The sequence below is a fragment of the Vicia villosa genome, unplaced genomic scaffold (genome assembly GCF_029867415.1).
Source record: "Vicia villosa cultivar HV-30 ecotype Madison, WI unplaced genomic scaffold, Vvil1.0 ctg.000029F_1_1_3, whole genome shotgun sequence".
Lineage (NCBI taxonomy): Eukaryota > Viridiplantae > Streptophyta > Magnoliopsida > Fabales > Fabaceae > Vicia > Vicia villosa.
The window spans coordinates 165,728-179,465 of record NW_026704963.1 but is presented as its reverse complement, the minus strand read 5'-3'; the positions used below and the strand labels follow the sequence as shown (position 1 = coordinate 179,465).

Below are 13,738 nucleotides of genomic sequence, written 5' to 3'. Positions count from 1 at the left end.
TTGATTGGGTACCACAATTTTTTACTAGTTGCTTTGCAATGCAATTGTTCTATGACATGGCAAATTGTTTTAATACTTAATTATTATATTGATGTCCAGCTGGAGAAGTCAAAGAAAAAACCTACAACAAAATTAATTGGTATATTAATTAAAAGAAAATAAAGATAAAGTGAGTTATTATTAGGTTAGATTAGATAGATCCGAAAAAAAAATTACAAAATATTTAATGACAATGGAATAGTCATGCTCGAACGCATCGAAATTGAAAAATCCATACCAAAAGTAGACGAAAGGGAAAACGTAAAAGTCACCTCAGTCTCAGTGCGCAGTGATGCAGTAAAACAGAAGTCCATCCTCTCATCTGTCGTTCACGACTTGGCGGTGCGTTGCTGCTAGCGTGGATTGTCTTTTCTTCTCTCTCTCAATTGTATTGTTGTGTCACTCTTTCGCTTTTTTCTATTACTGCTTCTTCATTCGCTTTCACACTCTACTTCTTTTTACTCCTTTTTTTCCCTTTTCTAAACCTCAATTTCCTTATATACATTTACAATTCGGTTCCGATTCCGTTAATGCATTTTCTCCTTAAGCGCGATCCTTCTCTACCACACTTCTTCAATCGTTAGGGTTTCTCTCAAATTGATTCCCATGGCTATCAGAGGCGTTGATTTCAAGTGGTTAGTGTTGTTCTCTCTCTTACATTCACTGATTCACTTACTATTTTCTCTCTTATCCCAATTTTGATCCAATGCAACTTTTTCTCATTTTAGGTATGATGGATTTTTCTTGTCCATGCTCGCTACCAGCGTGTATCCTTTTTCAATTCACTTTTTTCTCTTAGTTTTACTATCATTAGGCATTTTCAATTGTGCGTGTTTTCTTGACACATGAACTTGTAGAGTGATTGTTGCAATTAATTGGAAGCGCTACCATTCTTGTACATACCCACTGCACATATGGATTGTGGTGGGTTCCTTTACTCCTCTTATTAATTGATTATCTTTAAATATCCTTGCGTTTATTTATCTTCATCATTTCCCTGTTCTTTAGGTGGATTATACTGCCGTGTTTGTTTTCCGGCTCTTGATGTTTGTTGATAATGGCTTTGCTGCTGGAATGGGTTTGTAAGTTCTTTCATTCATTAACTTTTTATGCTATTCTTGGTTGTTTTATTAATGTATTTAGCTTGTTTTCTTCATTTTGTATGTATGCTTTAATATAGCTAATTTTAGAGTATGATAGATGAGATGTTGTCTTTCACTGTTCTCATGTGTTTCTTTTAATCCATCTAATTGAAGATAAGTCATATCTCAATATACAATAACCCTGCACTTAATCACTAAGATTTCTGTGCTCTACCCACAATGATCACCTGTTTATATAAAATATTGGTATCATTGATGGAATTATTCTGTTATGTCATTAGTTTGTTTACTTTGTTGACATGCATTAGATGCGATAATTTTAACATATGCAATATTTGCAGAGGCCATTTAGTTTATGTTTGGTTCATAGGTGGAGAAAATTGATTTTGAGTGAATTGATTTTGTAAAATTAATTCTGGTTAAAAGTGAGTTGAAGGCAAAGTGATTTATGGTTGGATAACTTTAAGGAAAATTGAGTTGAACAGGAAATTTCAGGGTAAAAATCACTTTTAAACTCGAGCTATAAAAGTTAGCTTCAAGGAGAATTAATTTTGGAGGCATAGTGTATGTTTGATAATTAGTTTTGAACATCAATATCAAATTCCAAAGCACATTTGGTGTGATTTTAAAGAAGCTATGAAAAGGAGCTTCTACATTAACTTGGTTTTTTTAACGTGATTTTTTCAAATGCAATGATAAACCAAACATAGACTAATTCTACTTTAGAAGTCAAACATGTTAAAATCATTACAAAAATCAATTCTACACCTCTAATTGCTTTTGGAGCTTCCAAAAAAGTACTAGGGAACAGCGGCAAGTGACATGGCTTAAGTTAAAATAGTATTAGGAAGAGGACTACAAGTTAGTGGAGATAAATGGAGGACTGTGATTCTATAAAAATCTAGTTTTCATATATGGATTTTTGGAAAGTAAATTTTTTCTATGATTCATTTCACGTAATTTCTCTTGGCTGTTCAGCATTCGCTTTCAAAATCATTTGCTTTCATACATGACTTCGATTTGATGATAGTAACCTCAAGCTCAACTAAATTGGTTCTAAATTTTTTGTGCTGCATCAAACAAACCAAGTCAAATGATGTTTTAATTTCTCGAATCCCGGAACTAATTCCTCTGTACATTTTTCCTCCTTCTCTTCTCATATGCTTCTAGAGATTTTGGTTGGCAGCAGAGATACGCCCGTTTCTGTGGAAGAGTAGCCGTCCTTTCAATCCTTGGATTGCTTCTTTATCCATTTCTCTGGGCTTGGACTATAGTTGGTACCATGTGGTTCAGCACTGCCAAGAGCTGTGTATGTTTTTCATTTAAATTAACTTTAAGTTATACTCTTTTTAACAAGTTTATGATGCATAATGCAAATAATCATCTGCAGTTGCCTGAAGAGGGTCAGAAATGGGGATTTCTCATCTGGTTACTTTTTAGCTACTGTGGACTTCTTTGCATTGCTTGCATGTCAGTGGGAAAGGTTAGTGGTGGAGCTGTATTGATCATTAAATGTTTCTTTGACTTGTTAGCATGTCACAATCTTTTTTAACTCCATTTGCTGTGTTGTTCATGGTCTGAACAACTTATAAACATAGGATATCTGCAAAACAATATTTATCTTCATTATTTGATATCTAGGTTGTTGCAGTAATCATTTTGGCTTGTTTCACCCCTTGCAGTGGTTGACTCGACGCCAAGCACACCTAGTGCGTGCCCAACAGGGTATCCCAGTGTCTGAATATGGGGTAAGATTTGTCTTCATTGCAACATATTTAGCAGTTTTAGCTACATATGCTGTGGAAACTATCTTCTTATAATCGGTATTTCTAAATAATTTTCGTAATAACAAGGAAAGTTTTTCAGAATTTTGTTCCCTTGTTGTTCCCTTATAAAGGAAAGAGTAAGGAGTAGGACAGTTTTTTAAGTTCTATTTTAAATCTGTAACCAATGCATTCAATCATCTGTTAACATTTGTAATAAACTTGTAATCTGACTACATGTTATGTTATTGCTTATCTGATGAGTGATAATAGTATAATACTACTATTAGAGTATGGGTGATGAGTCTATGTTGCTTTGTTTTTTTATTTTAGTCTTGTTTTGATATTGTTAACCATGTTATAGTTTCTATTTTATGAAATTAAACTGTGGAAAGAAATGAATATTAGGGAAATGCTTGAGTTACAAAGCACTCAAGTGATCTCATTATATACAATCAAGAGAGTAATTACATGATTAAGATTGAAGCTATTTCCTAGGTACACGTATGTAATTTACAAGGCATAGATTCCTAGACCCCTAGATACATGAATAGGCACTTAAATTATATTTCCAATAATTCCAATAATTGGAATAATTCCACTAATTCCAACACTCCCCCTCAAGTTGGTGAATGGATATCAATCATTCCCAACTTGCAAGTCAGTTGATTGAAACGATCAGGTGGCAAGCCCTTTGTCAACACATCTGCTAGTTGATGTCCAGAAGGAATATAAGATGTAGCTATTAAACCACTATCTAGTTTTTCCTTAATGAAATGGCGGTCAATTTCTATATGTTTTGTCCTGTCATGCTGAACAGGATTATGAGCAATACTTATTGCTGACTTGTTATCACATAACAACTTCATAGGCCCTTCACATTGTATTTTCAGATCATTTAGAATGATCTTTATCCAGAGTAATTCACAGATTCCTTGTGCCAAAGCCCGAAATTCTGCTTCAGCACTTGATCGAGCAACTACATTTTGTTTCTTACTTCTCCATGTGACAAGATTTCCACACAAGAGGGTGCAAAATCCCGAAGTGGATCTTCTATCACTTATCGATCCTGCATAGTCAGCATCGGTGTAGGCTTCTATAGTTAAGTTTCCGCCTCTTTTGAACAATAGTCCTCTTCCCGGAGTAGTTTTGAGATATTGTAAAATGCGATCAACCGCTTGTAAGTGTCGCATCCTTGGGTCATGCATAAATTGGCTCACCACACTGACTGCATACGCCAAGTCAGGTCTAGTGTGTGCCAGGTAAATCAACTTCCCAACCAATCTTTGATATTGAATTTTGTCAACTTTGGCACTCTCTTCTTCAAGGCTCAACTTGTGGTTTTGCTCTATAGGAACACTTGAAGGTTTGCATCCTAATTTCCCTGTTTCCTGCAAGAGATCGAGTACATACTTCCTCTGAGAAATGAAAATGCCTTGATTCGAGTAGGCAACCTCAATTCCCAAGAAGTATTTGAGTTGTCCAAGGTCCTTCATTTCAAATTCTACCGATAGTTTTTCCTGTAGCAATTGTCTCTCTATCAAGTCATCTCCTGTAATAATAATATCATCAACATAGACAAGGAGGATAGTTAATTTTCCTTTTTGTGAGTGCTTGAAAAAAAGAGTGTGATCTCCTTGGCTCTGCTTGTAACCTAAGTATACCATTGCTTTTGTGAATCGTCCAAACCATGCCCTAGGAGACTGTTTTAGTCCATATAAGGCTTTCCTTAATCGACACACCTTATTGGATCCACATGTAGGGCCAAACCCAGGTGGGATCTCCATGTATACTTCTTCTTCTAAGTCTCCATGCAAGAATGCATTTTTGACATCAAATTGATGCAATTCCCATCCGGAGTGAGCAGCAAGAGATAATAATATCCGAACAGTGTTCATTTTTGCAACTGGAGCGAAGGTTTCTTCATAATCTATGCCATAAGTCTGTGTGTATCCTTTGGCCACTAGTCTAGCTTTGTATCGATCAAGTGATCCATCTGACTTGTGTTTTACTGTATAGATCCACTTGCAGCCAACTGGTTTCTTGTCTTTGTGTCTCTCAACAATCTCCCAAGTTCCATTTCTTTCAAGGGCCTTCATCTCCTCATTCATAGCTTGGACCCAATTTTGATCTTTCAATGCCTCTTGAACAGATGAAGGAATAATCACAGAGTCAACTGCAGAAATAAAACTCTGATGCTGCAAAGAAAGATTTTTTGTGGAGACAAACTGGGAAATAGGATACTTAGCACAAGATCTTTTCTCTTTTCTTAAAGCAATAGGCAAATCATCTTTATCAGTGTTACAATTTTCAGAACTTTTAAACTCAGTAATAGGTGGGTTAATTTCAGTACTTACCTCTGGTTCAAGTGATTGAGGCTGTTTCTGGAGTAGGTCGAGTTTACTTCTTCTCTGGTACACCAAGGTTGGTTCGCCAGCCTTAGTTTTTCTGGGAAGGGTTGAAGGTGATGATTCTTCCAACGAAGGAGGATCCGAACCAGAAGTGGATGACTCTAAGGTAGGAACTAAGGGCTCAGACTCTGATGAGGGTATAGAATTAGGACTCGAAGTGGGAGACTCTTGTAGATCTAGAAACACAGACTCAGACTCAGATTCCAAATCACTTGAATTCTCCCCCTGAAGCTGAGGGTGAGTGAAGTAAGACACATTTTCATGAAACGTGACATCTTTGGAGACAAAGTGCCTACGACTAGGAGGATGGTAGCATTTGTATCCTTGTTTATTGGGAGCGTAACCAACAAAGACACATCTGACTGCACGAGGGTCCAACTTACTTCGATTTTGTTTGTGAATATGGACAAATGTTACACAACCAAACACTCGTGGCTCAAGTTTTGAAATATGAACCGAGGGAAACTGATCAGACAGAAACTGAACAGGACTGATGTTACCTAACAGACGAGATGGGACTCGATTAATCAAGTAGGCAGCAGTCAATACTGCTTCCCCCCAATAGGATTTGGGAACAGACATTTGAAAGAGAAGAGCTCGAGTAACTTCAAGTAAGTGACGATTTTTTCTTTCTGCGACACCATTTTGTTGAGGTGTGTCAACACATGTAAATTCTTGGAGTATTCCATGTTCACTCGAAAATTTTGACAAGACATGATTTGTATATTCTGTGCCATTATCAGAGCGAAGTCTCTTAATGCTTCGTCCAAACTGGGTGTGCACCATATGATAAAATTTAATAAACAGTTGTGGGACTTCAGATTTGTCCTTCATCAAAAAAATCCAAGTGACTCTAGTACAATCATCAATAAACGTAATAAACCATTTTGCACCAGTAACATTAGAATTGGGTGCGGGTCCCCAAACATCAGAGTGAATAAGATTAAAAGGTTCAGTACTTTTATTGCAACTAGGAAGAAAAGGAACCCGATGATGTTTAGCAAACTGACATATATCACAGTTAAATGATTCGACTGCATGATATAGAAATAAAGTTGGAAACATAGACTTAATTAACGAAAATGGGGGGTGTCCAAGACGTTTGTGGAGAAGCCAAATTTGTGCGGCAGATTGGGAAGACTCAGACTTTAAGCAAGAGGACAACACCTTCGGACCATCTGTTTTTCCAGAGATGTAGTACAACCCTTCCTTTTCCTCACATGCCCCAATCACCCGATCCGTTGGAAGATCCTGAAAGACACCATAAGAGGAAAAAAGAGTTACTTTACAGTTATGATCACGGGCAAGTTTATGAGCAGATATAAGATTGTGAGAGAGTTTTGGAACATGCAGCACATTTTTCAATTCAAGAAATGGCTGCAATTGAACATTGCCAGAACCCTCAATGCGAGCAAATGAACCATTAGCAACTGTAATACATCTATTGCTTGTAGAGGGAGTATAAGAAGAGAATAGTGTGGAGTCGGGTGTCATATGATCAGTGGCACCAGAATCAAGAAGCCAAGCATCTTTGGGAATAGTACCATAGATGCTAAAAGAACGAGAGCATAAACCCTTACCAGTCATTACTAGAGAACAAGATCCAGAGGGCTTACTGAGAGATTCGAGTAGGGACTTCAACCGATTCAAATCATCCGTACTGATAAGAGAGTCATTTTCCACTGTTTTGGAGTTTCCTGTGTCGGGAGACATTGTGGCAGCATGGGCTTGGCTTTGACGTATACCTTTGAAGCCTCCAGAGCGGTTGAGAACATGGTTTTTCCCATGTAACTTGAAGCACCGGTCCTTTGTATGACCTGTCCTTTTGCAATGGTCGCAATAACGATCATCTCTACCGGTCTTACTGGCGGGTTGCTTTCCTGCTATGTTGGCAACAAGGGCAGTACCTTCAGAAGGTTTGTTACCAAGCATGACGTCACGACGACTTTCTTCTCCCCGCACAATGGAGAAAACCTCAGCAAGTGGAGGAAGACGATCCTTGCCTAAAATTTGCACTCTAATGGGGTCATAATCAGAATTCAATCCAGCCAGGAACTCAAAGATTCGATCGGTTTCAATACAAGTATTCAAAGCAATCGTGTCGTTGGCGGTTTCCATCTTGAGAGTTTGGTATTGATCCAACTCAATCCAATAACCTTTCATAGTGGCAAAATACTCAGAGACAGTCATGGTTCCTTGTTTAGTATTGAAGATCTTGTTCTTTAGATCAAAGCGGGCAGAGAGGTCCTGTTTCTTAGAGTATGTTTGCATCAGATTCTCCCAAATATCTCGTGCAGTAGGAAGAAACATATACTGACTACTAATTTCTGGAATCATACTATTCCACATCCATGACATGATGAGTGAGTCTTCATTGTCCCAAAGAGTGAAGCCGGGATCGGTGGCAGGGAGTGGGTCACCTTCAATGTGGTTCAATTTTCCCCGACCTTTCAAATTTGCACGCATGAACTGGGCCCAACTGAAATAATTCTTCCCATTGAGTCGATGACTTTGATGCAGAGTTGGTAGCGAGTTTGCCGTCATGAGGTTTGATGATTCAACAAGAGGTGGTGGGGGTGGTGGAGGATTTTGGACACCACCATTATCATTCTCTACCTCCATCTCAATAAGTCAGATTGCTGTAAGTTGGAAAGAAAAAAAAAACAGCAACAGTATCGGACAAACAAGCCAAAGAGAACTCAAAAAATAAAGATTCGGAAATCAGAGAATAGAACTCTAAAACAGATTGAGAGAAGGTCAATCAACAATTTGTAACAAAGGAGGGTGGCGAAAAAAAGGTCGTAGGGAGGCGTATAAACCACAAGCGCTGAGACGGAAAGAAAAGGGTGGCGGCGAGTGGCGGCGAGTGGGGCAGCGGATGGTGGTGAGATTTTAAAGGGTGGGTCGGAATGTTGTGGTGAGTTTGATGGTGTGGGTGGTGAGGTGGGTGGAGCAATGTAGAGAGGTGAATAAGATAAATTCTAGAAAGGGGAAAGAGAAGACAAAAAACGTTGCAATGAAGGCAACAGGGAAAGAGAAAAAAAAAAAAAAAATTAGGGCTGCAATGAAGGCAGCAGTTAACCTGCTCTTGATACCATGTGGAAAGAAATGAATATTAGGGAAATGCTTGAGTTACAAAGCACTCAAGTGATCTCATTATATACAATCAAGAGAGTAATTACATGATTAAGATTGAAGCTATTTCCTAGGTACACGTATGTAATTTACAAGGCATAGATTCCTAGACCCCTAGATACATGAATAGGCACTTAAATTATATTTCCAATAATTCCAATAATTGGAATAATTCCACTAATTCCAACATAAACTTATCTAGCAACTGTGTACCCAGCAAACTATCCTGTTGGAAATTGCTTAGTAACGTGAGAAATTATTATGCTTAATGTAAATTTTGATTATAAAATGTTTTTTTTTTTAATTTTCTTCACCGTCAGTTTTATGGCTGGTTTTTTTGTTAGTTCTTCTATAACAAGGTTCTAGGGTACACTGTTTCTGGGACACAGTCCCTTGTATATCATTTGTGGTTATAAGTTTCTCCACGCCTTCCCTTAAGCTTTATTTTTCACCTCTTGAAAAATTTTCCGTTGAATCAGGTTCCCAGAAAGTTACAGAGAAAATGTTGTTTCGAAGCTCTTACATTTATATTCTTTCTGGAAGCAACACAATCAGTCTATTGCTTTCTCCTATTTAAAAGATTGTACATATGGGGATGATTAAATCATTGAAGCATAATCTGTGATCATATTCTTAATAATCTAAATGTATATTCATTTCTGTATGATCATCCACACTACAACTATTAGATGCTAATAGTTGTTATTTTTGCTTTGTTAGATTTTGGTCGATATGATCCGCGTGCCTGATTGGGCATTTGAAGCTGCGGGTCAAGAGACAAGGGGCATGGGCCAAGATGCTGCTGCATATCATCCAGGACTTTACCTAACACCAGCTCAGGTAGTTTTAGTTGATCTTTGCAGACTTGTTGATTTCATATTACAACTCATGCAAAGCTACAGACTACAGTATTGTCGAGCAGAGTGAACTGTATTGTTTTGTAGATTAGTTAATGAAATGTTTTGTCTGAATTCTGATAGAATACAGAGCCCCATACATCTGATGACCCAATTATTGGGACCAATTCATACATGCACATCTTCTAGAAGCTGTAAGAATAGAAGTAGTTAGAATATTTTCATAATTTTAAGCTCTGTTTGGAAGTTTGGCAAGGAGGGGAGTAGAGAAAAAAATAGATAAATTTTCACCCTTTTTAAAATTGTATAGAATTAAATATGATAAATGAATGTTTGTTATTAATATATTTTTTAATTTTTAATATTTAAAGTATTATAATGAGTAACAAGTAACAACATATATTGGATTCAAAAAAGCCCTCCAAAATCCCGTTCCAATATAATTTTTGAGTTTCTTATAATTAAGGGGTTTTTGTATAATGAAGAAAAACAACCTTCAAAAACCCTCATCTCCTAAAACCCTTCATTCTTTCCACTTTATCCTTCCTTTTCTTCAAAGCCCTTCCCTCCTGAATTCCTAACCAAAGCCGGGAACCTTTGTGTTATAAAAGAGAGGGAAGGGGGGTACTCATCAACTCATTCAGAAAGTTGTTAAGAGCCAGTTAGGAGGGATTTTCTCTGGTTTAGGAGTTTATCACCTCTGGTTTTATCCCTATGTTTTCTGTTTTCCACCATTATTGGAGTATTAAGCTCAATCATTTACAGTAAATAATACAATGGTTAGCTTAATTTTCTGAGTTCTATAAAATCTGCTATTATTCATATGGTTCTTGTGTTGTGTGTTTTCAGACAATCCATATATTTATCGTTCAAATTCCTTGAGTATTTATACGAAGAGTTCTATACTACCATGGAGTTTTGTTGAGTATAGCCAAAATTAAATCAAAATTAAAATAAACTAAAATAATTAAATTAAAAAAATGACATGGCATTAAATGATTGGATGATTTTGTAGGTACTCAACAAAACTCAAAGGTTCCGGAGTGTTCACTTATTTATATTCAATTTCAATGCTGATAATAAGGTTTCTTGTCTGGGTTGGATGCAGAGAGAAGCAGTTGAAGCATTAATTCAGGAGCTCCCAAAGTTCATGTTAAAGGCTGTTCCTACTGATTGCAGTGAATGCCCCATCTGCTTAGAAGAGTTCCGAGTTGGGAATGAGGTATATTTATTCTAAATCTAATTAAAGGTCTAGAGCAGGTCATACAATGTGCTGTTTCCTATCTGATACTGTAAGACCATGCTGTCTAGCCTTGAGAACACTTAAGTTGAGATGTAATGTGAATAGTAGAGTGATTAAACATAGTTTTACTCTACAATGCAGGTTCGTGGGTTGCCTTGTGCTCACAATTTTCATGTTGAATGCATTGACGAGTGGCTCAGGCTGAATGTGAAATGTCCTCGGTGCCGTTGTTCAGTGTTCCCAAATCTCGATCTTAGTGCCCTTTCCAATCTCCGTCCAGATTCTGAACGGTCTTCTGCCAGTGTTGTGACAACAACTAGATATGTGAGAGGCCAACCTTCCAGTCAAAGTTACCTGTTAAGGTTACAGGGACTTCTTCGCCCAGTGCGTGCTGAAATTGCAGGGCCAGTCGGGGACACAGATAATGCTTTGCAAAATGCTGAGAATGGTGTTGTACCTATTGTGACACAAAATGCACCAAACAGAGTCCAGGTCTCTTCTGTGGAATGCGTGCCCGTTAATCATTCCTCTGCACAAAGTTAGATTAGATTCAGAGCTTTCTGATATATTTCTAACTCATTCTAGAGGTGAAAGAATGCATATCCACATGTATAAAAATGTATCCACATTCTAACATGAAAATTTTACATTGATCCATGAAGAAATGGGTCAGTTTCTTTGTCTGGGACATCATGGAATGGCGTAGCAGGACTTTGAAAATCAAGGTATACCTTTTCGCTTGACTAACCTAGATTAGAACCGAATATGTCTAATTGTTTCTTTTGTTTTGATAAAGTGTAAAAAGAGTTCAAATTTCTAATCATATACTATTTTAGTTTTGCCTTTTTATTGGGTGTAATGGTTTATTTTTGGAAGAGGGTGATATAGGCGGAGTTGGCTTTGACCAATGGATATCACATTCAAAAATTAAATTCTATTAAAAAATCTCATTGTTGTTGACTTAAATATTCAAAATATTTATGCAAATAGGTTCACCTTGATTTTAGTTGTAAAAAAACTTTCAATTTAACTCGTTCCTCAACATTTTGAATTTTTTTTTTGAATAACCAATTTTTTAAAAAATTTTTCAGAAATAACCAACTTTTCAAAATATTTCCCCAAATGTCCATTTTTTGCTAAAAAATACACGTTGTCGCCAGGGGGGGTGGCGACAACACTGGGCTTTAAGAAAACTCGCCAGGCCCACTGGCGCATATGTGCATTTTTTAGGTGTTGTCGCCACCCCCCCTGGCGACAACACCCCCCCTTTATTTTTTTTTTCTTTTTTTTTTTTGTAATTTTATTTTCTTTAACATAATGTATTCTAAATTTTTTTTATGTTATATTTTGCAAATATTATTTCAACATGGATTTTTTAAATAATTATTTTTTTCAATATTAATGTAATTTTCAATATTAATGTAATTTTTTTCAATATTAATGTAATTTTCAATATTAATGTAATTTTTTTCATTATTTCCTCTTAATTTTTTTCATTATTTCCTCTTAATTTTTTTTTCAATATTAATGTAATTTTCAATATTTTTCAATCTTATTTTCATTATTTCCACTTAATTTTTTTCATTATTTCCTCTTAATTTTATTCATTGTTTCCTCTTAATTATTGTTTTCAATATTAATGTAATTTTCAATATTAATGTAATTTTTTTCATTATTTCCTCTTAATTTTTTTTCAATATTAATGTAATTTTTTTCATTATTTCCTCTTAATTTTTTTCATGGTATTATATTTTAGGTAATTTTTTACTTTCAATATTAATGTTTTCGGTACTATTTTCTCTTAAATCTTTGTAAATTTTATTGGTTCCAAATATTTTCTCCATGGTAATATTTGGTAATTTCTTTCAATATGTACCATGAATTTTTTTTTATTTAGTAATTTTTTTTGTGTTGTAACCCATAAAATTTATAAAAAAAAAAGTTCATTTCATTGAAAAAGTAAATTACAAACATCATCGAAACTAATAACTATGTTGTGGAACTAGATCCACGATTGGGACATTTGGTCCTATTATGTCCTACCTCACGACATATACTACACTTCCTCTGCATTTTTTCAGTTACGTCCATCTCGGTTCTAATACGCCTGCTGTTTGGTCGTCCGCTTTTATTCCGACGCATTAAATCGTTATGCCAAACTGTTTCCCCCTCGTACACAGGCCAATATGCTTCCATTGCTACCACCGGGAAGTAATTGTCGTATACGTTGAGCAGCGTTGAAACCTTGTAAATTTCTGATACCAAAGATAATGCATCAAAGTGAGTATGTGAACATGCTGCAAGGACATGGGAGCAAGGCATGCGATATGCTTGAAATTGGCCACAGTCGCACCAACGATCTGGGATATTGACGCGATACTGTTGTCGTGGAAGTCCCTGGTTGTGGTCAATTGTTTCCTTTACACTGAAGGTGTGGCCATGACGGTCGAACTCGGTCACCCGATGAGTGTTACCCTTGGCAGATTCCTGTTGTATATATTTCATGCAGACATCGCTATATACCTGTTGTGTTTGTAACACTGAATTCCACCTCTTACCTCGTGTGGCGAACAAAGTTGCCATCCGAAAATACGTAGCACTAACAATGGCAGTTACAGGTAGGTTTCGTATGCCTTTGAAAACCCCGTTCATTGATTCCACAAGATTTGTAGTCATGTGGCCCCACCTAGCCCCATCGTCGTATGACCTAGTCCATCTTGCTCTATCAATGCTGTCAATCCACCTCCCTGCATCTGGATTTGTCAACGCTATTTCTCGGCGGTAGTATTGAAATCCAGGTTGGTTTAAGGCATACCCCGCGTTCACCAAGTGGTTCTTCAAAAATTTATCCTTGATCTCTCTCATAAAATTCTGTGCTATGTGCCTAATACAGTAGACATGCTTAGACGGAGGGTTGTGCCAACCATTTGCCGGATTGTTGTATGCGCTGTCAATAGAAGCGTGCCTGTCAGAAATCAAACAAAGATTAGGTGGTGGAGCGACTCTAGCTCGGAGATTCTTCAGAAAGTAACCCCAAGCAGCAGCTGTTTCGCCTTCTACCAAAGCAAATGCTATTGGAAAAATGTTGCTATTTCCATCCTGCGCGACCGCCATCAACAAAGTTCCCTTGTATTTCCCATACAGCCACGTTCCATCAATTTGAATAACCGGCTTGCAAAAACCAAAA

The 13,738-nt window shown here is 36.8% G+C and overlaps 2 protein-coding genes across 2 annotated transcripts; one reads left to right on the top strand and one right to left on the bottom strand.

The window, feature by feature from the left end:
* Nucleotides 1-232: 232 nt before the first annotated feature.
* LOC131622386 (E3 ubiquitin-protein ligase SIS3) lies at nt 233-11,400 on the top strand. The gene is made up of 10 exons (XM_058893414.1): nt 233-674; nt 768-806; nt 897-963; nt 1,048-1,121; nt 2,313-2,451; nt 2,533-2,625; nt 2,825-2,890; nt 9,172-9,291; nt 10,417-10,530; nt 10,693-11,400. Exons 1-10 carry the CDS (start codon nt 646-648, stop codon nt 11,092-11,094), a joined length of 1,143 nt encoding a protein of 380 aa, XP_058749397.1. The 5' UTR covers nt 233-645; the 3' UTR covers nt 11,095-11,400.
* LOC131622387 (uncharacterized) lies at nt 6,371-8,633 on the bottom strand. Its single transcript, XM_058893415.1, has 2 exons — nt 6,897-8,633; nt 6,371-6,567 (listed from the first exon to the last, which is right to left on the bottom strand). Exons 1-2 carry the CDS (start codon nt 7,936-7,938, stop codon nt 6,533-6,535), a joined length of 1,077 nt encoding a protein of 358 aa, XP_058749398.1. The 5' UTR covers nt 7,939-8,633; the 3' UTR covers nt 6,371-6,532.
* Nucleotides 11,401-13,738: the final 2,338 nt, after the last annotated feature.

Coding starts and splice junctions, on each gene's coding strand:
- LOC131622386 (XM_058893414.1), top strand. CDS start 646: ATGGCTATCAGAGGCGTTGATTTCAAGTG. Junction 2,891..9,171: donor TCCCAGTGTCTGAATATGGG/GTAAGATTTGTC, acceptor TTGCTTTGTTAG/ATTTTGGTCGATATGATCCG. Junction 9,292..10,416: donor TTTACCTAACACCAGCTCAG/GTAGTTTTAGTT, acceptor GGTTGGATGCAG/AGAGAAGCAGTTGAAGCATT.
- LOC131622387 (XM_058893415.1), bottom strand. CDS start 7,938: ATGGAGGTAGAGAATGATAATGGTGGTGTCCAAAATCCTCCACCACCC. Junction 6,568..6,896: donor TTGTTCTCTAGTAATGACTG/GTAAGGGTTTAT, acceptor GGTGTCTTTCAG/GATCTTCCAACGGATCGGGT.